This window comes from Orcinus orca, chromosome 14, assembly GCF_937001465.1.
Source record: "Orcinus orca chromosome 14, mOrcOrc1.1, whole genome shotgun sequence".
In the NCBI taxonomy this organism is placed as follows: Eukaryota; Metazoa; Chordata; class Mammalia; order Artiodactyla; family Delphinidae; genus Orcinus; species Orcinus orca.
The window spans coordinates 16,484,317-16,511,998 of NC_064572.1; the positions used below are offsets into that span (position 1 = coordinate 16,484,317).

Sequence of the window (27,682 nt, forward strand, 5' to 3'; positions counted from 1 at the left end):
ATGTGTTGGCAAGGCTGTGGAGAAAAGCGAACCCCTTGTACACCGTTGGTTAAGATGTAAATTGGTTCAGCCAGTTTGGAAAACAGTATGCAGGTTCTGCAAAAAATTAGAAATAGAACTAGAATATGACCCAATATTTATACTTCTGGGTTGTATACCCCCCCAAAATGAAAACAGGATATTGAAGAGATATATGCATTCTGATGTTTATTGCAGCATTATTCACAGTAGCCAGGGTATGGAAACAATCCTAGTGCCCATCAACAGATGAATGGATAAAAAAGATGTGATGTGTACAATATGTATACACAGTGGAATATTATCTAGCCACAAGAAAAGGAGGTCATCCTGCCATTTGCAATACGGATGGGCTTTGAACACATTATGCTAAGTGAGATAAGTCAGATAGAGAAAGACAGGTTACTATATGATATCACTTATATGTGGAGTCTGAAAAAGCCAAACTCTTAAAAACAAGAGCGTGACATGGTGGTTACCAGAGGATGAAAGATGAGGAAATAGGACATGCTATTTAAGGGTACCAACTTGTAATCAGTAAATAAGCCTTAGAGAGCTAATGAACAGTATAGTGAATAGAGGCAACAGTATGGTATTATAATCATCAAATTTGCTAAGAGACTAGAACTTAAAGAGACTAGAACTTAATTCTTCTGCTAAAAAGAAATGATTATGTAACATGATAGTTGTGCTAATTATTGCTACAGTGGCAGTCACAGTATAGCTTATAAATTTGTCAAGGTAACATGTTGTACACCTTAAATTTATAAAGTTATATGTCAAATATATTCTAATTTTTTAAAAAGTAGTGTTTTGATTTACATTTCCCTGATGATTAATGATGTAGAGCACCTTTTCATGTACTCTGTGGCCATCTGCATGTCTTCTTTGGAAAAATGTCTATTCATATCCTCTGCTCATTTTTAAATCAGATTTTTTTTTTGCTATTGAATTGTATGAGTTCTCTATGTATTTTAGATATTAACCCTTTTATCAGATACATAGTTGTAAATATTTTCTCCTATCAGTAGGTTGCTTTTTTCATTTTGTTGGTTTCCTTTTATGTGCTAAAGCTTTGAAGTTTGATGTAGTCCCACGTGTTTATTGTGCTTTTGTTGACTTTGCTTTTGGTTTCAAATCCAGAAAAAAAAAAATCATTGCCAAGACCACTATCAAGGAGCTTACTACTGCCTATATTTTCTTCTAGGAGTTTTATGGTTTCAGGTTTTATGTTCCCATTTTTAATTCATTTTGAGTTAGTTTTGCATGTGGCTATACAGTTTTCCCAACACCATTTATGGAAGAGACTGTCTTCTCCATGTTGTATATTCTTGGATCCTTTGTCTTAAATTAATTGATTTTGTATGCATGGGTTTATTTGGGGGCTCTCCGTTCTGTTCCATTGATCTATGTGTCTGTTTTTATGGCAGTACCATGCTGTTTGATTATTATAGCTTTGTAGTATAGATTGAAATTAGGAAGTGTGATACTTCCAGCTTTCTTCTTTGTTCTCAAGATTGCTTTGGCTATTAGGAGTCTTTTGTGGGTCCATATAAATTTTAGGATTCTTTGTTCTACTTCTTTGAAAAATGCTGTTGAAATTTTGATAGGGATTGCTTTGAATCTGTAGATTGCATTGGGTCATATGAACATATTAATAATATAATTCTCTCAGTCTATGAGCATGGAATAACTTTCCATTTGTGTCTTTTTCAGTTTCTTTTATCAGTGTCTTATAGTTTTCAATATGCAGATCTTTTATCTACTTGGTTAAACTTATTTTTAGGTATTTCATTCTCTGATGCAGTTTTAAATGGTATTGTTTTCTTACTTTCTCTTTCTGATAGTTTGTATTAATCTATAGAAACAACAGATTTTTGTATGTTGATTTTGTATTCTCCAACTTTACTGAATTCATTTATTCTAAAAGTTTTTTGATGGAGTCTTTGGTGTTTTCTATGTGTAATACCATGTTATCTGTAAATAATGACAGTTTACTTTTCCCTTTCTGATTTCGATGGCTTTTAAAAAATTAATTAATTTATTTGGTTGTACGAGGTCTTAGTTGCGGCAGGCAGGCTCCTTAGTTGCAGCTTGCCAGCTCCTTAGTTGCAGCACACGGGCTCTGTAGTTGTGACATGCACTCTTAGTTGTGGCTTGCATGTGAGATGTAGTTCCCTGACCAGGGACTGAACCCAGGCCGCCTGCCTTGGGAGCGTGGAGTCTTATCTTCTCTGGTGGGGAAGTCCCTGGATGGCTTTTATTATATTTTCTTGCCTACGTCCTCTGACTAGGACTTCCAATACCATGTTGAATAGAAGTGTCAAGAATGGGCATCCTTGTCTTGTTCCTGATCTTACAGAAAAATCTTTCCGCTTTTTACCATTGAGTATGATTTTAGCAATGGTCCTGTCATACATGGCCTGTATTATGTTGAGGTACATTTCCTCACTACCCACTTTGTTGAGAGTTTTGATCACGAATGAGTGTTGAATTTTGTCAGATGCTTTTTTTTTTCCATTTACTGAGATGATCATTGATCTTTATCCTTCCCTAATATGATGTATATCACATTAATTTCCAGATGTTGACTCATCCTTTCATTCCTGGAATAAATTCCACTTCATCGTGGTGTATGCTGCCTTTAGTGGGTTGTTGAATTTGATTTGCTAATATTTTGTTGAGGATTTTTGTGTCTGTCTTCATCAGGGATATTAGCTTGTAATTTTCTTTTCTCTCAGTGTCTTTGTCAAGTTTTAGTAACAGGGTCATGCTGGCCTTCTAAAATGAATTTGGAAGTGTCCCTCCCTATTAATTTTTTGGAAGAGTTTGAGAAAGATTGGTAATAATTCTTTAAGTGTTTGTTAGAATACACCAGTGAAGCTGTCTGGTCCTAGGCTTTTGTTTGCTGGGAGTTTTTTTGATTATTGATTCAAACTTCTTACTAGTAATTGGCCTGTTAAGATTTTTAATTTCTCCTTGATTCAGTGTTGGTAGGTTGTATATTTCTAGGAATTTATTCCTTCTAGTTGTGAAATTTATTGTGGTATAGTTTTTTATAGTAGTCTCTTACCCTTTGTATTTCTGAGGTGTCACTTGTAACATTTTCTTTTTTGTTTTTGGTATTATTTATTTGAGTATTCTTTTTCTCACCATGAGACTGTCTAAAGGTTTCTCAATTTTGTTTATCTTTTCAAAGAACCAACTCTTAGTTTCATTGATCTTTTCTACTGTAGTTTTAGTCCCTATTTCATTTTTATCTGCTTTAGTCTTTGTTATTTCCTCTTCTACTAATTTGGGCTTCATTTCTCCCTCTTTTTCTAGTTCTTTGAGTTGTAAAGTTAGGTTGTTTATTTGAGAGTTTTCTTATTTCTTGATGTAAGCATTGTCATTATGAATTTCCTGCTTAAAACTGCTTTCACTTCATCCTGTGAGTTTTGGTCTGTTGTGTTTACATTTTCATTTGTCTCAAGATAGTTTTTTTTCTCCTTTGACTTCTTCTTTGACTCATTGGTGTTCACTAGTATTTTGTTTAGTCTCCAAATATATGTGAACTTTCCAATTTTCTTCTTGTAATTGGTTTTTTTCATTCTATATCATTGTGGTTGGAAAAGATGCTTGATATGATTTCAGTCTTCTTGAATTTGTTAAGACATATTTTGTGGGCTAACACATGATCTATCCTGGAGAATGTTCCTTGTACATTTGAGAAGAATGTGTATTCTGTTGCTTTTGGGTGGAATGTTTTGTGTATATCTGTTAATCTGGTCTGATATGTTGATTAAGTCCAGTGTTTCCATATGGATTTTCTGTCTGGATTATCCATTGACAAAAGTGAGATATTATCCCTACTATTATTGTATTGCCATCAGTTTCTCTTTGACCAGCCCTTGCTTGTCTCCTTAGTCCCACATACTACAAGTCCCTTCATTCGGGTTTCCCAGTAGTCTGAGCTCTATCAGAACTGTGACATCATCTCAGTATTTTCCCACTCACAGTGGAACTTTTTCTTGCTGGGAGTAATTTTTATTTGTGGTTAATCACCTCTAAGTTTTCTGTCTCTTGTTTTACATGTGTTTACCACAGTTTCTAGCTGACTCTTTTCGTAGATATGGGCTCTATCTCAGTTTCTTCTGTATTTGAATATTTATTTCCTTACTTAGTGGTGATATGAAGTTAGTAGTATTCTGTATCTCCTAGTTGTGCCAAAGTCATGGATTGTTGTTGGTAATTTTATTTGTTCTCCTTATATTGATATTTTTAGTTTTTTGGAGGATTCATGGAGAGATTCAAATTTAAAGAGTTTCTGTTATTCCTCAGATGTTGCAAACCAAATGTATGTGTTCTAATATCAGTTTCCTCTCCCTTTTTCCACTATACTGGCCTTTTTCTTTCTTGAATTTGTATTTTCACCTGAAACCCTAGAAATAGAAAAAATACATACTTGCAGTTATTTTTATCCCTGGAGAATAGACAAGAAAGCAAAGTCAGCTACAAATAATGTAGGGCATTTGTATATAGTATATAGGTCTCGTTCCATAAGAAATGTGTTAATGTTCATGTGATGAGATTAATTTTTCTTGTTTCTAGAAGTCTGGAAGACTGACCACATGAAAGAAAAGAGCCAAGAAAACCAGCCTAAACATGTGTGGGAAGTTGTATTCATCAATAACAAAATGCTGACTAAAGAACAAGGTAATGTAATAGGAAAACCACTTAACTTGGACACAGATTCTTTTCCTTCCAGAAAAATACTCTGTGGGTGTGACTCATGTGGAATGAACTTCAACTATGTTTCAGAATTCGTTATCAATAAGAAAAACTATTTAGGAAAAAAGACTGATGAATTTAATGCCTGTGGAAAATTGCTACTCAATATTAAACATGAGAAAACTCACACTAGAGAAAAAAGTGAATTTTTTAAAAATGGGAAAACGGTCAGTCATAATGAGGATCCTGTTCAGCTTGAGAAGATTCAAACTTTAGAGCAAAATTTTGAATATAGCATATATCGAGAAACCTTCCTTGAAAAGGCAGTATTGTATACACACAAAAGAGAGATCACTGAAGGGAATGACTGTGAATATGATGAATATGGGAGAAGGTTCTGTGATAACTCAGCCTTCTTGTTCCATCAGATAACTCCCCCAAAGGAAAATCACTATGAACTTAGTAATTGTGGGAAATCCTTATGTGTGAAGTCCACCCTTTTGAAACATCATGGGGCACATTTGAAATACTATGAATGTGATGAAAGTGGGAATAATTTCAGGAGGAAGTTGTACCTCTCACAGCTTCAGAAAACTCATACAGGAGAGAAACACTTGGAATGTAATGAATGTGGGAAAGCTTTTTGGGAGAAGTCACACCTCACTCGACATCAGAGGATACACACGGGAGAGAAACGCTTTCAATGTAATGAATGTGGAAAAACTTTCTGGGAGAAGTCAAACCTCACTAAACATCAGAGATCACACACAGGGGAGAAACCCTATGAATGCAGTGAATGTGGGAAAGCCTTCAGCCACAAGTCAGCCCTCACATTACACCAGAGAACACATACGGGGGAGAAACCCTATCAGTGTAATGCATGTGGGAAAACTTTTTACCAGAAGTCAGACCTCACTAAACATCAGAGAACACACACAGGACTGAAACCCTATGAATGTTATGAATGTGGGAAATCCTTCTGTATGAATTCACACCTTACAGTACATCAGAGAACTCATACAGGTGAGAAACCCTTTGAGTGTCCTGAGTGTGGGAAATCTTTCTGTCAGAAGTCACATCTTACACAACATCAGAGAACACACTTAGGAGATAAACCCTATGAATGCAGTGCATGTGGGAAAACTTTCTACCATAAGTCAGTACTCACCAGGCATCAGATAATTCATACAGGGTTGAAACCTTATGAATGTTACGAATGTGGGAAAACCTTCTGCTTGAAGTCTGACCTTACGGTACATCAGAGAACTCACACAGGGGAGAAACCCTTTGCATGCCCTGAATGTGGGAAATTTTTCAGCCATAAGTCAACCCTCTCTCAACACTATAGAACCCATACAGGGGAGAAACCCTATGAATGTCATGAATGTGGAAAAATCTTCTATAATAAATCATACCTAACTAAACATAACAGAACACATACAGGGGAGAAACCCTATGAGTGCGGTGAATGTGGGAAAACCTTCTGCCAGAAATCACAGCTCACTCAGCACCAGAGAATTCACGTAGGGGAGAAACCCTATGAATGTAGTGAATGTGGAAAGGCTTTCTGCCATAAGTCAGCTCTAATCGTACATCAGAGAACGCATACAGAAGAAAAACCCTATAAATGTAATGAATGTGGAAAATCTTTTTGTGTGAAATCAGGACTTACTTTGCATCAGAGAAAACACACAGGGGAAAAGCCTTATGAATGTAATGAATGTGGGAAATCCTTCAGTCACAAATCATCCCTCACGGTGCATAACAGGGCTCACACAGGGGAGAAATCTTGTCAATGTAATGAATGTGGGAAAGTTTTTTACCGTAAATCGGACCTTGCTAAACATCAGAGATCACACACAGGGGAGAAGCCCTATGAATGTAACACATGTGGGAAAACGTTCTCTCAGAAGTCAAACCTCATTGTACATCAGAGAACACACACAGGAGAAAAATCTTATGATTGAAGCGAATATTAGAAATGTTGAGCATTTCAGACAAGTCACATCATGGAGAAAGCTCTGTTGACATCCTGAATGTTCCGTAACCTTCATCCACAAACTGGCCTTATTTTACTCTAAAGTAATGACATGGGACATATCTCTAGACTGCAACAAGTATAGGACAGTCTTGTTAAGAGGTAACATTCCATTGAACGTCACATAACTAATACTGGCATAAAACCTCACAGATATTTTGATTTTGTAAAAATTGTAGCAAAAATACAAACTAGGTTATGTCGTAATTTATGTTGGGGAGAAGTCTGTCCATTTGAGACATATGGCTTGAAGATTTTCTTTAGAGGTAATCAGACATTAGAAGTTAGAAGTTGTGTTTTGGTTTTGATGTCATAGTTATTTTTAGGAAACAAATTGTAATTTATAGATGTATATTGTGCAATGTAAAGCTTTAAAAACTAAAAAAAAAAAAATAGTAAAATAGACTCACAAGAAGTTGCAGTAATAGTACATAAAATTCTCATGTGCCCTTTACGAAGCTTCCTCTAATAGTAATGTTACATAACCATAGCAAGTACAAGGAATTGATGGTACTCTACTACTAAGTCAGATACAGACCTTATTCATATTTCACCAGGTAGTCTGTGTGTTTATGTGTGTATTTCTATGAAATTTTATGGTTTATATATTTGAGTTAACCTTCACAGGTTGCAAAATCAAAAAGGAATCTGGAATCTGTATTACAATAAGATTATAAAGGAATCAGGATTTCACAATAAGAAGTTTCCTTGTATTAATAATCACAGCCTTTCTGCCACCCTGATTTTGGCAACCATTTGAATATGAAGCTTTTTAAAAGCAGAGATAAATTGACTAATTAGGGCAACAGCACTAAACACCTGTGAAGTATCCCTTAAGTTCACAGGGCTATATATGTAGGAAACTATATGTTTCCTACACAGAACTTAATGAAATTGTGAATAGAAAATAGATACTCCTAGTTTAGCAGTTGTTAACAACATTAGGCACATCTCCCATGTGTGTAGGGCCTGGAGCAACAGTTCAATAAAAGGAAGCCCACAAAGCTAATGTCTAACATTTTAAAACTTATATATCAAAATAACAGAATGTTCAATAAAATGTATTCTATGCATGGGGATATCTAGGCCCTACGCCCATTGCCCCTTTTCTCTTTTCACCCATGGTTCATCGCAAACCATGATGTGCCTTGAGTATACATATGTAAATACTCTAGCCTTCAGCCTAAATTTATCCAAACCCTGTGTAAGCAACTGCTTTCCAAGACAGGGTCCAGGAAAGAAGCCTCAGACTAGATGACACTCAGGGCTGTAAATTAGACTAAATTCCAGGGTCTGATGTACCCAGAGATCTGGGCCCTTAATGACTGTTGATTCTGTGAGAAGGAGGATTGAGCCTGGAGCAGGGCCAGAGTAGAACTAGAGTGGTGCTTTTATTGACAGGGCAAAGGTGATATACTAAATTACATGATCAGATTATGTAAATAATTAGGTTAAGCTAATAATCTAAGATTACATAACCAAATGATCTTAGATTGCACACAGAGTCTAAGCTTCCATTTTAGGAAACTAGACAAAAAAGAGCAAATTAAGTCCAAGGAATAAAAAACAAAAGAATAATGAGAATTAGGGCAGATATCAGAGTAATTGAAAACAGGAAACCAATAGAGAAAATCAGTAAAACCAAAAGCTGGTTCTTGGAGAAGGTCAATAAAATTGATAAATCTCTAGCCAGTTTAACTAAGAAAAACAGAAGACACAAGTTGCTAATACCAGGAATGAAAGAGAGCCATAACTACTGATCCCATGAGCATGAAAAGGATTATAAAGAAATGTTATGGACAACTCTGAGACCACAGATTTGATAACCTAGATGAAATGGGCCAATTCCTTGAAAGACACAATCTGCCAAAACTCACAGAAGGATAAATTGGAATAGGCATATATCTATTCAAGAAATTGAATCAGTTGTTAATCTTCCAAATCAGAAAGTATTAGGCCCAGATGTTTTCACTGGTGAATTCTACCAAATTAAGGAAGAGATGGTGTCAGTTCTCTACAATATCTAACAGAATGTGAAAGCAGAGAGAATACTTCTTACTCATTGTATGAGGCCAGCATTACCCTAATTATAAAACCAGGCAAAGACATAACAAGAAAGGAAAACTACAGACCAATATCTCATGAACATAGATATAGAAGTTTTCAACAAAATATCTGCAAATTGAATCTAACAATGTATAAAGAGAATTACATGCCGTGATCAAGTGGGATTCATCCAGGTATGCAAGACTGGTTCAACATTTAATAATCAATTAATGTAACCCATCATGTCAACAGGCTAAAGAAGAAATATTATATGATCATATCAATAGGTGCAGAAAAACATTTCAGAAAATCCTAACACCCATTCGTGATAAATAAGAAACTCTCAGTAAGCTAGGAATACTAACTTACTATAAATAAATACTAAGGAATTACCTTAACTTGGTAATAAACATCTATAAAAATCCTACAGCTAGCATCATACTTAATGGTGAGAAACTAGTTGCTTTCCCAATAAGATAAGGAACAATGCAAGGAGGTCCCCTCTCACTACACCTTTCCAGCATCCTTCAGGAAGTCCTAGCTAATGCAGTAAGACTAAAAGGTACAGATTTGGAAGAAAGAAATAAATCTATCTACGTTCACAGATAACATGATTGTCTATGTAGAAAATTCCAGAGAAACAACAACAACAAAATCTCCTGACACTAGTAAGCAGTTACAGCAAGGTTACAGGATATAATGCTCAAGCAGGTGATAAAAAGAAATGAGCTATCAAGTAACAGACACACAGAAGAACCTTAGATGCGTACTGCTAAATGAAAGAAGTCAATCTGAAAAGGCTTTATACTGTATGATTCCAACTGTAATGCATTCTCATAAAGGCAAAACTGTGGAGAGAGCAAGAAGATCACGGGTCCGGGGTGAAGGTGGGAGGGATGAATACGTGGATTACAGAGAATTTTTAGGATGGTGAAACTATCTTGTAGGATACTGTAATGGTGGATACATGTCATTGATTTGTCAAAACCTACAAAATGTAAAACACAAAGGGTCAATCCTAATGTAAACTATGGATTTCAGTTGTAAAACTATATCAGTATTGGCTCATCAGTTGTAAAAATGTACCACACTAATGCAAGATATTAATAATACGGAACACTGTGGAGGGAGGTGGAGGTGAAGGGGTATATAGGAATTCTGTGCCTTCTCATTTTTTCTGTAACCCTAAAACTACTCGAAAAAATGCAGTGTATTAAATAAATAAACAACCCTGCCTCATATAACAGAACAGATTAATCTGTGAGGATGCTTTCTTACATATTTACAAAATTGAAAACTCACATCACTCAGTACCAATTTTCCCATGTGGGGTTGGGCTGGGGAGGGGAATGCATTCTCAGAAATCATATATTGACAACCACTGAAGCATATCTTCAATTACAGCTTTCTGCTTTTCTAAGACTTATTACCTTTTTTTGGAATTATCTTAAATTCCTTACCTCTCATTATAACATCTTGTTTCTGTACTAAAGTTTTTGCTTGTCAGTCATATGTTTTTGCACTGCAGCTATAATCACCACTAATGAATATTTGGGTTGTTTTTATAGTCTTCGTAATACTTTATTTATTTTAATATTTATTTAATTATTTATTTGGCTGTGCTAGGTCTTGGTTGCAGCCTGCGGGATCTTTGTTGCAGCATGCGGGATCTAGTTTCCTGACCAGGGGTCAAACTCGGACCCCCTGCATTGGGAGTGTGGGGTTTTAACCACTGTACCACCAGGGAAGTCCCCAAAATACTTTAAATTATAGCAACTTAAGGCCCAGTGTAATAGAGTCTCTTAACACCTAAAACTAAAAGGTCCTCTAATGTCCTAACTTGCACATTTCCCTCCCCATTCTACTCCCACAGATAAGGTCCTGTAATCAAACAATCCTCCTGTTTTACCAAGGCAACCAGGTGTACCTGTGGTTCTTGCTTTTCCCTGAGTAGCAAGTTTCACTTCCCTACCAGCCCGCGAGATTACTCAGAAAAGCCAGTCCCATCCTCTCACAGGAACCAGGGGTCGCTGCACCCTCTTGATAGTACAGAGCCATTTCCCACAACCCCTAGTTGTTCCCTCTGTTCCCAAGTGCACTACCTGTGTGACCTTGGATGGCATGTGGTGCCCTCTTGCCTGGCCTGTGAATATGCATAACTAGTAAACTTATGTAGATCTCACCTGTCCAGTGTGAGATGTCATGTGTTCAGCTATTCCATTACCCCAGGGCAGGAATCCCGCCACCAACAGAGTGACTAGAAGGCAGTTAATACAGTTGGCATCATGAGCAGGATTATCCATCCAAGACAGGTCACCTAGTCAGTGTTAGCTCATTGCTCTTGGCTAACTGGTTCTGTGATGTGGCAGAGGCCACTTGGGATAGAACCACCAATTGCTGGTAGGCTTGCACTTTGGCCTGCTCTGCTCTGTGTTCTTTTTTTGGAGTGTCGCTCTCCCTTCCCACTCTGAGAGGCTGTTTTCGCTAAGAGAGAATTATTAATTGGCTATGCCCCTGTGTGGCTTGCCATTGGGTTCAGTCTGTTTGGCAGGTGGTCTCTAAGCTACCTATGAGGCCGGCTGCTGGACTTTGATACTCTCCCTTGTAACCACCCAGAAGGTCCATGCCATGGGTGATTGGATAGAGACAAAAACTGAAAGCCAAGACTTTACATGGCTAGAAATCCAAAATAACCGAGGAAATTTGCACAGAGAAAACAGAGAGAAAGAAACCTGCGTGGCAGAAAAAAAGACCACAGCCATGGCAGACAGAGGATGTTCAATCAATCAACCTCTGGGTTATGGGCCCAGCATGCTTTTGCTGCACCACCTGATACCTATTTCTATGTTGTAAAAAAAAAAAAAAGAAAAAAAATTCTGTGCTCATAGAGGGGAAAACTCCCATCCTGTGGCACAGCAAAGAGGTTAATTCAAATGCAATTTAAGCCTGGGATCCTTAAGCCATATGCAGAAACCATTGCCATGGAGCAGGCCCCTAACCCTGACGATCCTGATCGGATGCTCTCTGGAGACAGAAATTTGTAACTTTGATTAGAGTAAAAAGAACCCCTCCTCCTCAGAAGTATATCCAGTAACCACAAAAAGAAAAGAAATGGAAAGAAAGAATGAAGGGAGGGAGGCAGACTTAGACACAGGGAGAGGAAACAACAAAATAACTGATACAAAAGTCCACAGTCTTTTGTTTTTGTTTTTTTTTTAATTGAGGTATAGTTGCTGTACAATATTATGTAAGTTAGGTCCACAGTTTGACCCAATTGGAAATCCAGAATTTACTAATATAATTTATACAGCAAAAGATAAAAGGGTGCTGATTGGCTTTTATACCTTCCAAATTAACTTTAGTGTTAACTCTAGTATCTGCTGAAATGTACCATTGGCAAACTTTCATGGCCTTAATACAGGGTTCAAGTTATAGTTATACCTGAGCATCCCACTAAATGTAATCACGTTACCCCTAAAATCTTAAAGGAGTTATTGAACATAAAATAGTGCTATAGACTCAATTGTGTATTGCTCCAAAATTCGTAAGGTTGAAATCTAATCGCCAGTGTGATGGTATTTGGAGGTTGGGCTTTTGAGGGTGATTGGGTTATGAGGACAGAGCCCTCATGAATGGGGTTAGTGCCCTTACAATAGGAACTCCAGCGAATTCCCTTGCTGCTTCTGTCGTATGAGGACTTAGGAAAAGACAGCCATCTGTGAACCAGGAAGTGGGTCCTCACCAGACATCTGGCACGTTGATCTTGGACTTCTCAGCCTCTAGAACTGTGAGAAATAAATTTTTGTTGTTTATAAGGCACCCGGTCCATTGTATTTTATTGTAGCAGCCCAAACAGACTGAGTCATTGAGAAGAAATAGACAGTATTTCTGTTGGTTAAGGTGAAACATCCTAAGATTCATGGTATCCATTGATTTAATTTTAACATAATCCCATAGAAGGCATGGATGCTCTGATCCAGTGAGTAATAAAATTATATTTTTGGCACTTACAAATTGACAAAATGGGACCCCGTGTACCGTATACCCCAACTGAAACCATTATAAAGACCTATCTAGAGAAGTGGTTATCACCTCTGCTTCTCTGTTTAATGGTCCAGTTTAGCTTATTCTTAGTCTGGAAATAATGATGGTACTTCACAAGGGATTATCACAACCTTAATGCTATGGCCCATCTGTTAAGGACCCAGTACCCAATTTATTAAAATTATTGCTTCCATCCAAATAGCAAGTAGTAAATATTTTCTTATTCCAGGTTTGGCTAATATATTCTGTTCAGTGCTCTTTTCAACAGCCTCTCAGCCACAGTTTGCCTTCACCTCTGAAGGGACATCAGACACCTTTACCAGGCTACCCGTGGGATACCTCAGCAACTATGCCATTGCACAGTCTTCGTGGGCAATACCTTAACTGCATCCAGTTTTCTCCAGGAGCACAGGTATGACATTACATTGATGACATCCTCCTCTGAGGAAATTTGTTTCACAAATCCACTTGGGACATATAAATACCCACAAAAGAACTCACAAAAAGAGGCATAAGTTATTTCACCACACATAACACAAAGATCTACCCCCTCAGTTAAGTTCCTGAAAATTATTTGTAAACCAAGGGCCGCTCCATCCCTGACACCGTCAAGAAACAGCTATTGACTGTTTTTTTTGTTTTTTTTTTCATTGTGTGTTCTTAACACACACAGTGTTAATACAGATATGTCCTTTAGTCCTTTTTGGGTTCTGTAGGCAACATATTTCCCCACTTAAATTTTTTTTTTAATCTCACTGATGCTGTTACTTTCAAATTGGCCCAACTTGTATAGGGCCTCCTCCAAAAGCAGGCTCAAGAACCAGTCCAAATTGAAATCAGCAGGTGCTCCCATTCATGCCCTCAGAGACTCTTTCACTGTGGGGGCTTTAGCAGCCTCCTGGAAGCCAAACCAAGGCTGCAAGGAATACCGTGCTGGTGGATGAGGCATTCTGTAACTCTCTTGATGTTGGTTTTGACAGATGCATTGCAGGCAGGGAAGGCAAATCCATGTACTCCAAATCTTTTGATGGTAGGTACAAAATACTATCTGTTTTGTGATGGGAATGATCTAATGCAGTCACCCTGATAACAAGTAGCTAAACTGATCCATCCACGGAATGGTACCAAGTTGGTTGGTAATTGGTGGTCTCTACTGCTGGCAGATTAGGCACTTAACAGGGACTTTAGCCAGATCGGCCTTGACGAGAGTAAGTCCGTTTTGCTGAGCCCATGCATAATCTCTTTCACTCCTGCTGCGGCCACTTCATTCATGAGCCCACTGGGCAATGCCAGAAGAGGCTGGGAAAAGGGCCTGACTGACAGAAGGAGATGGGCATCCACAGAATGTGTCCTTAATTATTCAGTCCTCCAGTGAGGTTACTCTTTGGTGAGCATTCACATGGTACACAAATACCTTCACTCTGCCCATTTGGAAAGGTCTGGGCATGCACCTCTTCCCGAGAACTTTTCAAAGATTTTCCAGGGTACCCCTTCTTAGTCCTTGACCATTTAGCTAAACCATTAGCCACTGTACATAAATACGTGTAGACCCATAACTTTGGCCATCTCTGCTTCCAGGTAAAATAAACCAGGTGCACTGCTCAGATTTCTTCCCCTTTGGATGATTTCCTTTTGCCACTGACTTTCAGGGCCATCTCAGAGTGGGGCTGCATACTGTGCAGAATCATCTAACCCAAGCCTGAGGTTTTTTCTTTCTCAGTCATCTGGTCATAGGGAACTCCTCATGAGGCCATAGCTGTGGATTTGGGGGTGGGGGGCATGGGGTTAACAGATATACTGAAAGCATTTGTAGGCATTGAGGATCTCGGCTCCATTGAACTCTGTTCTTATTTTCCTGTCCCAGTTTTCAGGATTCTGTTCCCTACCAGTCAGTGCCCTAACTTGTAATGAGGCTGTGTAAGGTTGGAAATTCAGTTTACATAGTAATTAAGCTACCCAACAGATTTGTCACTGGGTTTCCTTTCATAAATCTCAGCCCTGCAGCTTTAGAGGATGAGGTGCTTTCAAGATTATCATTGAAGCTTTAAGGTCCCTGTGTGGATCTTGAGCTGGGAATTTAAATCCCCGAGCTTCTCATCTTCTTTCCCCAAAGTTCTCCAGCACATTTAGAAGTAACAACCAGTTCCATTATACTCCTTGTGTTCACTAAAATATCTAGGGGAGAAAATACTTGATTTCCCAGAGCCTTGCTTTCTATAGGCACTTGATTACAGATATCTAAAGGTAATAATTTGTGTATCTGTATTGCCACTGCATGTCATGGACTATCAGTGACCCTTTACAACCGAAACAGGATCTTTAATAGCTTTAAATCTGACTCTAGTCAGATAACAGCATCTAATTAAGAAAAACCAGACCCAGTTCAGAAAAGCCAGACCTAATTTGGTACAAATTTATGATTCAGGAAGGATTTAATTAGAGACATAGAACCATAAGAAGAGTGTGTATGTCTAAAGGGATTTATTACAGGGCTTTGGGTTTCTACAGCTGTGGGAACTGGTTAAGCAGTCTCTATAAGGTTGTTGTCTTCATGTCTGATGAAGGCTCTTGAAGTCCACAAGGCAGACAATAAGGAAAGGAAGGTGGATGTAATGTGGAAGAGAGCAAAAACAAACGAGAACTCACAACCATGAGTGGCGCCGACGAGGATGGGTTAAAACTGGAGTCAGTTCTCATTGCCTCTGACCTTGATGGTGTGGTGTCCTACAGAAGCTTGGCCCCTTAGTCACTGAGGTGGTGTGTGCATCAGAGGAGCTGAAGGATCCATGTGGAACACAGTCCTAGAGATGTCTCATGCCAAAGAGGTGGTCAGTAGATCAGCAATAGCACGTGTGAGATACAAAATGGCTGTTACATCACTTATGCCCTCCAAGTCTTGCACAAGAATCTCTTTTATGGTCCACCCCATGGGAAACATATAGGAAAAGGAATTTTGGGAAATGTAATTCAGTCTCGCCTAGGTAACACATTACAGGGCAACCACGTTGGCCTATGAAGGAACTGTGAAATCAGTTCAATGAATCAGAGCTAACATTTTTAAAGAAATAAAACATAATATCAGAATTCATTACAGATATAGGTAAATACTGTTTTATGAAAAATACTTAAGGTCAGTTATATGTTATCCTGGACTGAAGTGGTTTTCCCCCAGATCCATCCTAATGTGACTGTTTTGGAGGTAGAGCCCTTAAAGAGAGAAAGTTAAATGAGGTCATAAGGGTGGGGCCTTAATCCAACATGACTGGAGTCCTTATAAAAAGAGGAGGAGACCCAAGGATGATCATTGCACAAAGAAAAGGCCATGCAAGGACACAGCAAGAAGGCAGCCATTTGCAAGCCAAGGAGAATACAAATCTACCAACACCTTGACCTTGGACTTCCAGCTTCCAAAACTGAGCCAAATAAATTTCAGTTAAGTCACCTAGTCTGTGGTGATATTTTGTTATGGCAGCTGAATGTTTGTGTCCCACCACCCCAATTCATATGTTGAAATTTAATCTCCAGTGTGATGGCATTAGAAGGTGGGACAGTTGGGAAGTGATTATGTCTGGAGAGTGGAGCCCTCATGAATGGGAACCCCAGCCTTTCCACCATGTGAGGACACAGTGAGAAATTGCTGTCTGTTAACCAGGAAGACAGTTCTCACCAGAATGCAACCATACTTGTGCATTAATCTTGGACTTCCCAGCCTCCAGAACTGTGCAAAATAAATTTCTGTTGTTTATAAGCTATCCAGTCTGTGGTGTTTTGTTATAGCAGCCTGAATGACTAAGGCAGCAGCCTTAGCAGACTAGTACATGTGTGTACTAAAGATTGAATCAGTCTTCTGGCAGCTTTTTTTTAAAAAACTAAGACAATCTTTCTAGAGCAGTTTCAGGTTCATAGCAAAATTAAGGGGAAGGTACAGAGAGTTCCCATTTCCCACACACACACAGCCTCCTGTGTTACCAACATCCCGCACCAGAGTGGTGTGTATGTTATAATTGATGAGCCTACATTGACACATTGTAAAAGTCCATCATTTACATTGCAGTTCACTCTTGGTATTGTACATCCTATGGTCTGGACAAATGTATTGATGACATTTATCCATCATTATGGTATACTGAGTATTTTCACTGCCCTAGAATTCCTCTGCACGCTGCCTTTTCGTCCTTCCATCTCCACCCCAACTCCTGATTTTTTAATTGTCTCCATAGTTCTTTGTTTTCTGTAAACTCTTTATCCCACTTTAATACTTTAGTTTTTTGCCAAGGTATCATTTAGTATACAAAATATTTTATTTAGTCTCTATTATTTTATAGTCCCTCACTAGAATATAAACTCCATCAGAACTGGGAGTTTTATCTATTTTACGCACTACTATGAATCCAGTGCCTAAAACTGGCACATTGTTAATAGTCAATGAGTGAGGGGCTTCCCTGGTGGTCCAGTGGTAAAGAATCTGCCTTCCAGTGCAGGGGACACGGGTTCAATGCCTGGTCGGGGAACTGAGATCCCACATGCTGCGGGGCAACTAAACCTGCGTGCCGCAACTACTGAGCTCGCACGCCTCAACTAGAGAGGACTGCGTGCCACAAACAGCAGAGCCGACGCGCTCTGGAACTCACGCACCACAACTACAGAGCCCATGCACCCTGGAGCCTGCTTGCCACAACTAGAGAAAACCTGCGCGTCGGAACGAAGAGCCCACACGCTGAAACCTAAGATCCTGCGTGCCTCAACCAAGATCCCACGTGCCACAACTAAGGCCGTACGCAGCCAAAAATCTTTTTAAAAAATGTTGAATGAATGTTTGTATTGGATCATGAATTTAAATGTATTTCTTACTGTAAATTGAGGTTGAAGATATTTGCAAACTTTGGCAATGTCTTACAGAAGTAAAAGTAGTCTTATCATACAATTCAGCCATTGCTCTCCTGGGTAATTACTCAACTTATTTGAAAATTTAGATTCACACAGAAGCCTGCATATGAATATTTATAGCAGGTTTATTTCCAAAATTGGAAGTAACCACGATATGCTTCAGTAGGTGAATGGTTAAGCAAACTGTGGTACATCTATACAATGGAATATTATTCATTGATAAGAAGCGCGGTGTTAAGTCACTAAAAATCATGGAGGAATCTTAAATGCATATTGCTTAGTGAAAGAAGTCAGTCTGAAAGGGCTGTACAATGTATGATTCATATTATATGACCTTGGAAGAGGCAAAACTATAGAGATAGTAACAAGATAAGTATTTGCAAGACCTTTAGGGGGACGTTGGGAGGGTTAAATAGATGAAGCACAGAATATTTTTTCCTGATTGGTGAAGCTGTTTATTATTCTGTGTGATACCATAATGATAGATACATGACATTATGCATTTGTCCAAACCCACAGATGTTTACAGCACAAATAGGGAGCCTTAATGTAGGCAAATTTAAAAATCATTGAGGTGTTCAAGGAATACCAGGAAGTATTGCAGACTATGACAAGAGAATCTATGTAACAACTTCCCTGAAGGAGGTGGGCAGAAAAGGTGCTAACTAACTTTGGAAATGAGACTGTTAGCCTCAAGACAAAAGAAACTGCACATAAGCACTCTAGGTGATAAACTTGTTTTCCATGGGATACAGGTTAGCAATTCTGATTTATACTGGAATGGAACAGTTAAGTAAGTGGATGGCAGATGAGGGAGCCAGGTTTATCACTATTGCATTGGAAGGTTACATATCAGTGAGAAGAGGAGGCTAGAATGATCCACGTGGTACTCTGGATTACAGTTGGAAACATCAGTATGAACTCATGTTTAATTTAATATAGATATATATGGTTATATATGAGAATTATATAAATAGGCTTATGTACTCGTTAGTATACACAAAATATTCCCTTGCTCTGTCATCTGAGAGACTATAAAAACACCAAAACCCTAATAGCAGTATGTACATGCAGTGCCCAGATCTTGGTTCCTAAAACCATATTCCCATAAAAGGAACCAGGGCTTCTTGGAGAAGTTGCTGATAGTAGGACTTGGGCAGGAAATAAATAGAAGAAGCCTGGAGCATCTTATAGTACCAGAATGTAAGGAAGTGCTCAAACAAAAAAATACCACCTTGATGAGGATATGTCAGAGGACCACAGGAGCCAATCATACTGATACAAATTATTAAATAAATGGGGGAGAACAGAGCTCCTATGTAAAATTCCAAATAATTTATGTAGATTGCCACCAAGGAGGAAGAGCATAACTCCCCATTCCTGTGGCTGTGCATGGTTACTTCTAAAGTGTACTGTATGGAAAGAAAGACATAAAAATATAACAACCATGGAGAAACTGGACAAACAAGTGATCAAGGTCAGTATCAGCAGTGGTAGGTCATGTTGATGGTGTGTACCTCTGGTCTGATGTGATGGAAGTGGCATTTTATGTGCTTTTCCTCCCCAAATCCCACAACCACAGTTTAATCTTAAGAAAAATTTCAAATTTCAGCCAAGAGGCATACTGAAAAGTACCTGACCAGTACATCTCAAAACTGTGAAGTTCATACAAAACAAGGAAAGTCTGAGAAACTGAGAACCAAGAAATGCTTAAGTTGATATGACAACCAAATGTAATGTGATATTCTGGTTGGGGTCCTGGAACAGAAGACGACATTAGATGAAAACCAAGGAAATCTGAGTAAAGTGTGGATGTTAGTTAATAGTAATTGATCAATATTGGTTCATTAATTGTAACAAATGTGCCATACTGATATAAACTGTTAGTCATATTGGGAGCTAGATAGTGTGGGTTATATGAGAACTCGCTGTACTGTCTTTTCTATAAATTAAAATTATTCTAACAAAGTCTATATATAAAAATGTAATGATAGAATTAGGACATCATTATTTTGCCTCATCCAGTGAATTAATGGCATCATCAGTTGTTACAAAGAGAGACTACTAGTTAATTATATGCCTCATGGTAAAAGAACACACACTGCATATGGTCTTGCTAAAGTGATCACCCTCAGCATGATTAGGCCTGTCAATCCAGCAGCCAGTTTGAATGGAGTACAGAGGACAAAGGAACACTGACTGCACCATGAATGTGTAAGCAGCAAAATCTGGACTGCACCATGTCAGATGCCCCAGGTTTTTCAAAGCCAAATTGAAAAGAACAGAAAGATATAGAAGAAAATCTGTAGAAAAAATTGAAAGCCATAATCAGTTCTTATTTTTTTGCTTTTTTAAATGGGAAAGACTAAACTATAATTCTAGAGATGCACACTTAGAGATAACACATGCTGTAAAGAAACGAAGAAAGAATGACTCTAAAATTCAAGATGGTATTACTATGGGGAGAGGTAAATTGGGCAAGGGAAAGATTTTTAGGGTGGCTGGTATAAAGTTCTATTTCTTGACCTAGTGGTAATTACTAGGATGTTTGCCTAATAACATTTATTTATGCTGTATATTTGTATGGTTTTCTATATATGTGTTTTATTTAGTAAAATAAAGTTTTGTTTTTTTGCGGTACGTGGGCCTCACTGTTGTGGCCTCTCCCGTTGCGGAGCACAGGTTCCGGACGCGCAGGCCCAGCGGCCGTGGCTCACAGGCCCAGCCACTCCGCGGCATGTGGGATCTTCCTGGACCGGGGCACGAACCCGTGTCCCCTGCATCTTCAGACGGACTCTCAACCACTGCGCCACCAGGGAAGCCCTAAAAAAAGATTTTTAAAAATTGAATATACGGGATGAATTGGAGTTCAGGTGAGGAAGGGAAACCAGGAAGGAGTCTTTTATAGTAGTTTAGATGAGAAGTGATGAATGCCTAGTATGAGGAAATGGTGGTGTGGAAGGGCTCTAAATAAGAGAGAAAGGCAAGAGGCAATGAGTAAGATTGAGTAGACATTTGGGTGTTTGGTGTGGGATAGAGACAGATCAGGGAGTAGGTATCTTATATTGAGAAGACTTGAACTTTTATTCTTTTGAAAAGAGCAGGATGTAATAATAGTTTCCACGTGGAACCAAAGGGCAGAGAGTAGGTGCTGAGCTTTGTTTTATTCATCTTCCTTCCACACTTTCTTCTTATCAGTCTGATGCTTGAGAGCAAAAAAAGTTTTTTCATTTTCTTCAATTCTGCTTCCCTCTATTAACTGCAGCCCTTCAGTGTAACTTCACCGTCTCTGCTATCTATAGAACAGAAGCTGAGGAGTCTGAGGTATCTTCATTCCAAGTGGATTTTACAAGATCACGTATATGGAATTACATGAGTGCATGCACATTTATTTAATGGTTTCTTGGCTGTTACTGTTACTTTCAAATAAAGCGACCCTAACTGATATTGACATGTAATTTAATGATAGAGGTATAATTGCCTATAAACGTAGAAGAAAATTAAATGACCCCATCCTCTTTTAAAATAGGCATAATTAAATTAAATATGCATAAACTCCAGAGAGATTGATTGGTTTTAAGGAATTGGCTCACAAGAAGTGAGCTTACCAAAGGCTCCAAACAGCATCCCTATCTGCCACTAACACTTCAAGCATGTATAGAAGGGATATCTTGACATGCTCTACACCACTGAACCCCTAGAAGTTTCACTAAGGTAAAATTCCCCTGAATTTTTTCAGATTTATTTTTCACCTTTTGACATGCAAATATATTTCTGCTCTCTTTCTCTTGTCCTTCTGGGACTTCCATAATGTATTGCATATATTGGTTTTCATCTATGGATTGTTGTTAAATTGGTGTCTCTAGGGAGAGAGAGGGCTGGAATCTTATTTTTGCCATCTTGCCGATTTTCCATTTATTTAGATCTTTAAAAATCTTTCAGTGAACTTTTCATCAGGCAAGCCTTGTACAGGTCTTTCAGTTTTCTTTGTAGAAATGTTACACTCCTTTTGTTAAATTCACTCCTAAGAATTGTTTTCTTTTGATGCTATTGCAAATGAGTTTGTTTTCTTAATTTTGTTTTTGGATTGCTCATTGCTAGTGTATACAAGATCAATTGATATCTATATATTGATCTTGTGTCCTGTAACTTTGCTGAACTCATTTATTCTAATATTTTTCAGTGGGTTTCTAAGCATTTTCTATATACAAGGTCATGCCATCTGCATATAGCAATAGCATTACCTCTTTATTTCCCATCTGTATGCCTTTTGTTACATCTTCTTTCCTAATTGCCGTAAGACCTTCAGTACAATATTAACTAGAAGTGGTGAGAGTGGTGTAAGGGCAAATAGAAATGAAAAATAAGAGGATTATTATTCTCTGTTAAAAATAATGGAAGAGACATCCCCCCTTCGTTTTTGTAGAGCATTTTCTTTTGTAAACTTGTAAAGTTTTTATCCCTTTGAGATGAATATGAAGCTTTTAAAAAGCCTCTTGGCAGTTTTGCACCCCTACAGATTAATCCTCCTCTCAATCCTCCTCTTTCTCAAGGAACCTCAGAGCCATCTCTTTGAAATACTTCCAGGGAGATAGCACTCCTTTTTCCCAGTTTCTGGGGGAGGGTGGGAGCCTAACTTCAATGGGTTCCTTCCTCCAAGTTGCAAAACTGCCTCCAGTCATAAAGATATGAGAAGCTTGTTTTTCCTTTTATAAAGACAACAGATGGTCATCCCAATTACCAGACGAATTTTGGGTGAACTATGTGCAATAAATGGTACTGTCAAGTCCTCTTACTTAAGGACTAGTTATTGTTTATCTTGAGAACATGTAATGAGTTGTACCTGCTTGGCTTTATAAACGGGTGAGATTTCTCTCTGTCTTTGCAGTCTCTTAGCAGATTGCCTGTAATGCACATCACATTCTGGTTTTATGCTTATTCAATGATAAAATTCTTTATCTTCTACCTTTGTAAGTAGGTTTTCTGTGTTGGGAGAAATTTTTATTTTTAATTATATTTCTCCAACAATTTTGGTAATAAGAATGGGATGAGTCTGGTAGTTCCTGATTTGAGCCAAATCAACTGAAAGTCTGTGGCCTCACAATAGTCAGTAAAAGACCCTAAGTTATTTTAGCTCTATGCTTTTTTGGAATACTGGCTAAACAAACATCCCTGTTCAAATTCAAGATTTTACTATTGAATGAACATGGGTAGTAATGGGCTCTAAACTCTCATCAAGATCACCGTATGGTTGGAAAATACGGGAAGCCAGGAATGTTGCCTGCAGGTCTCTTTTTTTAAAGCAGTTAATATCTGTCTGTCACATTGGGAATGGGCGTACACGTCGAGACTCCAATCCTGCAGTGGGCAGAGGACAATTTTTTTGATTTGCAGAAGTTCTTAGAAGGACTTTATTCCAGTAAGTGAGTTGCTGATATTTATGGGATGAATATCATTCTAACTATCCTAAGAGGAGTTAAAAATTATTTGGATAGCCAGAAGGAAATATCGAAAAAACAGAAGAGAAAAATGTGAGAATTAAATACATTTTCTCTTTCACAGAACCCTACTCCTCCTCACTCTGCTTGTCCCTCCTCCTACTTTCCCTGAATGTCTTTACCCCTCCGTGCCTGAAACTGACTCAGGGGAAGAGTGAGGTGATGATCTTTCAGATGGTGGTTCCCTTCAGGGTTTTTTTTTTTTTTTTTTTGCAGTACGCGGGCCTCCCACTGCTGTGGCCTCTCCTGTTGCGGAGCACAGGCTCCGGACACGCAGGCTCAGCGGCCATGGCTTACGGGCCCAGCTGCTCCGCGGCATGTGGGATCTTCCCGGACCGGGGCACGAACCCGCGTCCCCTGCATCGGCAGGTGGACTCTCAACCACTGCGCCACCAGGGAAGCCCAGGGCACAACTTCTTTAGCTGGTAATAAATAACCTGCTCGGTTTGAGGACACAGAGTTATGTACTTTGTGGCCTAGACTGGGTCCATTTCATGTCTTAGACCAGATGACCCCTTAAGTAGTCCCTTATCCACATATAGCTAGGAAGGCACATATGATAAAGGGAGAATCATGGAAAGATTAAGAGCTTGGATAAAAGAGTCTGCATAGTAAGGCAACATATGGAGAGTAGCTGTACTAGTTACTTGGAAAAAGGCAAACATGGTGTTCAACTAATTAATGTAAACACAGGAAGGGAAACCAAAGTGCCCACATGATTCATATTTTTCTTTTCTCAACATGAAGGAAACCAGCCCATCCTATTTGGATCACCAGCACAGCTGATGCCATTGAGAAGCCAGCCAGGACTCCTGGGTAATTCAAGTGCCTTTCTCACTAGCTGATGTTACTCATTTAAACGCTTCTTTTCCCCATGCCCCAGAAGACATACACCTCAGTGTGTTTTCAATTTACAGCCCACACATGGGAATGTATACTGATTTATTGCATAGAATTCAGTCACCAGCAGCTGCGTGGAATCCTGTAATTAGCAGATTTTGCTCCTTTGATAGAGCAGTCACGTTAGGGTCTGGAAGATCACTACATAAAGGTGGCCAGGGGAAGCTGACTCTTTGCCACGCCACCCCTCGTAACTGTGGAGTAACTAAGGAAGTTACGAACTCTTTGAGAAGGGTTGCTAACAGCTGTACTCGAAGCCTTTCCACTGAAGTTGAGCTGGGAGATATTGCAACAGTGTACCCAGAAGACATGTGAGTCCCCCACTGATTTCCGTCAGTGGTTTGTTGAGGATTTCTCAAAATTCCCTGATGTGAACCTGGGGTCAGGTCAAAATATGCTCTGGTTTTAGCAACCTTTGTTTTGACTCTAGCCAACTGTCCAAATCCAAATTAAGGAAAAGTGGGAGGATGGCAAGGACAGACTGTTAGTTAAATCTGAGCAGCAGCTACTCACTTTGGGGATAATCTAGAGAAAGTGAAAAAAAAGAAAGGCTTCTGTGTTGGCTGCTCAGTTAGAACTCCTTGCTAAAGGGAATGCTCCCTACTCCAGTCAGCCTGTGACGGGATCAGCGAGAGGGGACTGTAGAGAGAGACTCCGGAGGAGGCAGGGACAAGAGAATCAGCAGGACCTAGAACAAAACCTTCAGCCAGGAAATACTTGGCAAATGGCTCAAAATTGGCAGATTGTGAGAATCTCAGAGGTGGGAGCTGGTGAACCACATGTGTCAGTAACTTTCCCTCAGGCTAATCTCTGCCTGCTCTAATAAAGCCTGGTGCTATTTATTCTGCAATTTCCTCAGAAATTTCTCATTTTCCATCTGGCGGCAGATCGATACAGAGGGTTGGTATTTTGCATCAGTCTCCTACTTGTTCCTTTTCCTCCACAATTCCCATGCAGATAGGTCCTCTAACTTGGGAGTGCATGTTCTTACTTTCTCCTGATCCTTCTGTAAACCTATTGGGGAGAGACCTGTTGTGCAACTAAAAGGCTATCATATTCTGTACTCTGGATGGAGTAGCTGTGGAGCTCCTTGGGGAAAAGACACCTGATTTGGTCATGATGTGGCCTTTGAAAGAAAAGGGGTATGGCAGGGAGTGGCAGTTTCACACCATGCTGGGCAAGCGCACCAAGTGAAACAAATAAGTGCATCATGCTGGGCCTAGGAAATGATTTTTCTTTCCTTCTACCTATGTGGAGAGGGTTTCTGAATTGGAAGATTTTGTTTTTAACATCTTTGTCTTGTTGCTGATCTTAGGAGGAAAGCGTTCAGTCTTCCATCATCAAATATGACGTTAACTGTGGGTTTTTCAAAAATGGCCTTTATTAGGTTGAGGCAATTCCATTCTATTCCTAGTTTGTTCTGTCTTGTATCATGAAAGGGTGCTGGATTTTGTTGAATGCTTTCCTGCATCTATTGAGATAATCATATATTATTAAATGAGATAACAATATGAGTTTTTTCTGTTAGTATGGTGTATGAATGTAATAGTCATTTCTGATATTCTATAATTGATGGTTTAGCATCTTGAAATCATGGGCCAAGTTAATGGCTAAAGATGTTGGCATACATACCATCCCTGTGTTTCCACAGGTGCATAAAAACCCCACCATCTGTGTTTTGCTTCCTGCCCAATAGGGCACTTCCCCACCTAACATAGTATAGTTAGGTTACTATAGTTTATCACCACCACTGTAGTAAGAAAGGCTTTCGTTCATGATTTCTCTTCATGTCTTCTGTCTCTTGACTGGTGTTTCCCCATGTGGCCCTGCATGGTGTGGTGTCTCCCATCCTCTTGAACATTGTAAGTAATGAAGTCTTTTTTCAAAGACAATTGTCTCCATGTCTATCATTTTATCATGCCTGATTAAAACAAATCCCAGGTACGTCTTAAAACAGTTGGTGCAGTGAGCCGGGTGGTTCAGTGACGGATGAGGATAACATGTCTCCAGCCGGCTTTTGGCTTACTAACTGGATCCAGCTGACAGCACATAATGCTTGGGAAGGCTCTGCTGGCTGTTGACATACTTGCTTTAGCAGCCACCGCGTAGTGTTGTATCTGTTGGGTTTTTCTGGTTATCCAGTCCAATTGTGTCAGAGCTCAGAAAGCTGAGCCCACCCTGAGCTTAGGGTGCTGTAGTCTGAGCAGAGAGGTCCCCACTTGGTCCCTATGTGTTGTGATGCACCTAGTCTGGATGTGGTCTCCAGGGGTGCTTAGGGTAATCGGCTATCATACTGAGCAAAGTTTCCCTAAAGGGATGGGAACAGTTACCCTCCCACCCTCACCTGGCGAGCTTGATCTGTAGGTAGGGGCTGCTCCAATATTCTCCCTTATTTTCCTTGTATGCAAAAGACATACTAGCCTGTCGTATTAGGTAGCAGGATGCTACCTGGCTAGGCATCCTTAAATTGGAAGGACCTAGTGACGATCAGCTTGAGGGCACCCACCCTACAGAGACCATGGCTCCCCACAAATGTTATGTTATTGCAAAATCCTCTGCTGTTCTCCACCGTGCTGTTGTCACAGTTTGATCCCAGACCCAGTGATATAAGATAGGAGGGCCCATCCCTGGAGACCAATGGCCCAGTTTTTAATGAAAAAGGGGAAAGGAATATCTGTTTCGAACTCCCCCTGCAAACTAAGGATGTGGTCCAATTAATAAAAAATTATAAAATAATCAATTATATCTCCTAAGTGCTGCTGATTATCAGTACACAAAAGGTCTTATACTCTTAACAAAAAATTTTAAAGCTAAGGCTGATGCCACTCTTGCAAATTCACAATGCTTTCAATGGTTCAGCCTGTTTGTGGTTAGTTGTGAGTTCAGACGTGTGAATGACAGACACATTAATGTGTCATAGAATTATCAAGTTCAGTCATTTCAATTTTTGCAGTGGTTGCTATTATCTGTTTTTATTTGTGTACATTTGAATCCTAAAATGCCAAAATGCAAGTGTAAACTTTACAATGAATTTTCTGAAAAGTGGAAATTAATTAAGCAAGGAAAAATTCCCTTTGAAGATTTTTTACAGTATGTAAAAATGGTAGTGGTAATTCCCTGGTGGTCCAGTGGTTAGGACTCCGTGCTTTCACTGCCAAGGGTATGGGTTCAGTCCCTGGTTGGGGAACTAAGATCCCACAAGCTGTGCAGTGTGGCCACAAGGCAAAAAAAAAATGTAGTGAGTCAGATATAAAGCGGCATATACTAACAGCTAAGCGTAAGAGATGTATAATTTCTTCAGCTAGTACTATAGAAAGAGATAAAATAAATTTTTTGATTAATAGGAATTCAGATTGAGATATAGTAATTGCAGCGGAAGCTGTAAATACCCTCCACGCCATACATCATCACCAGTCTTTCAGCTCAAATGACTGTACTGCTGCCAGAGTATTTTCTAATTCCAGAGTTGCAATCAAAATTTCAAGTTCCAGGGCTTCCCTGGTGGCACAGTGGTTAAGAATCCGCCTGCCAATTCAGGGGA

At 39.1% G+C, this 27,682-nt stretch overlaps 1 protein-coding gene across 8 annotated transcripts in view; it reads left to right on the forward strand.

Annotated features, from left to right (window-relative positions):
* Positions 1–27,682, forward strand: part of LOC101287519 (zinc finger protein 33B) — a 346,100-nt gene that overhangs the window by 16,163 nt on the left and 302,255 nt on the right. For 2 of the 8 annotated variants that reach the window (XR_007471161.1, XM_033412937.2), the window contains exon 5: positions 4,609–4,713. Coding sequence is in view for 5 of the 8 variants with exons in the window: in XM_033412937.2 (XP_033268828.2) it covers positions 4,609–4,713 (105 nt within the window). In the remaining 3 variants the exon portion in view is untranslated. Of the gene's footprint in view, positions 1–4,608; positions 12,600–13,109; positions 16,609–19,355; positions 20,372–27,682 lie in introns of those variants that run through there. The other 6 variants (XM_033412943.2, XR_007471162.1, XM_033412944.2 and 3 more) reach the window with 6 other exon arrangements.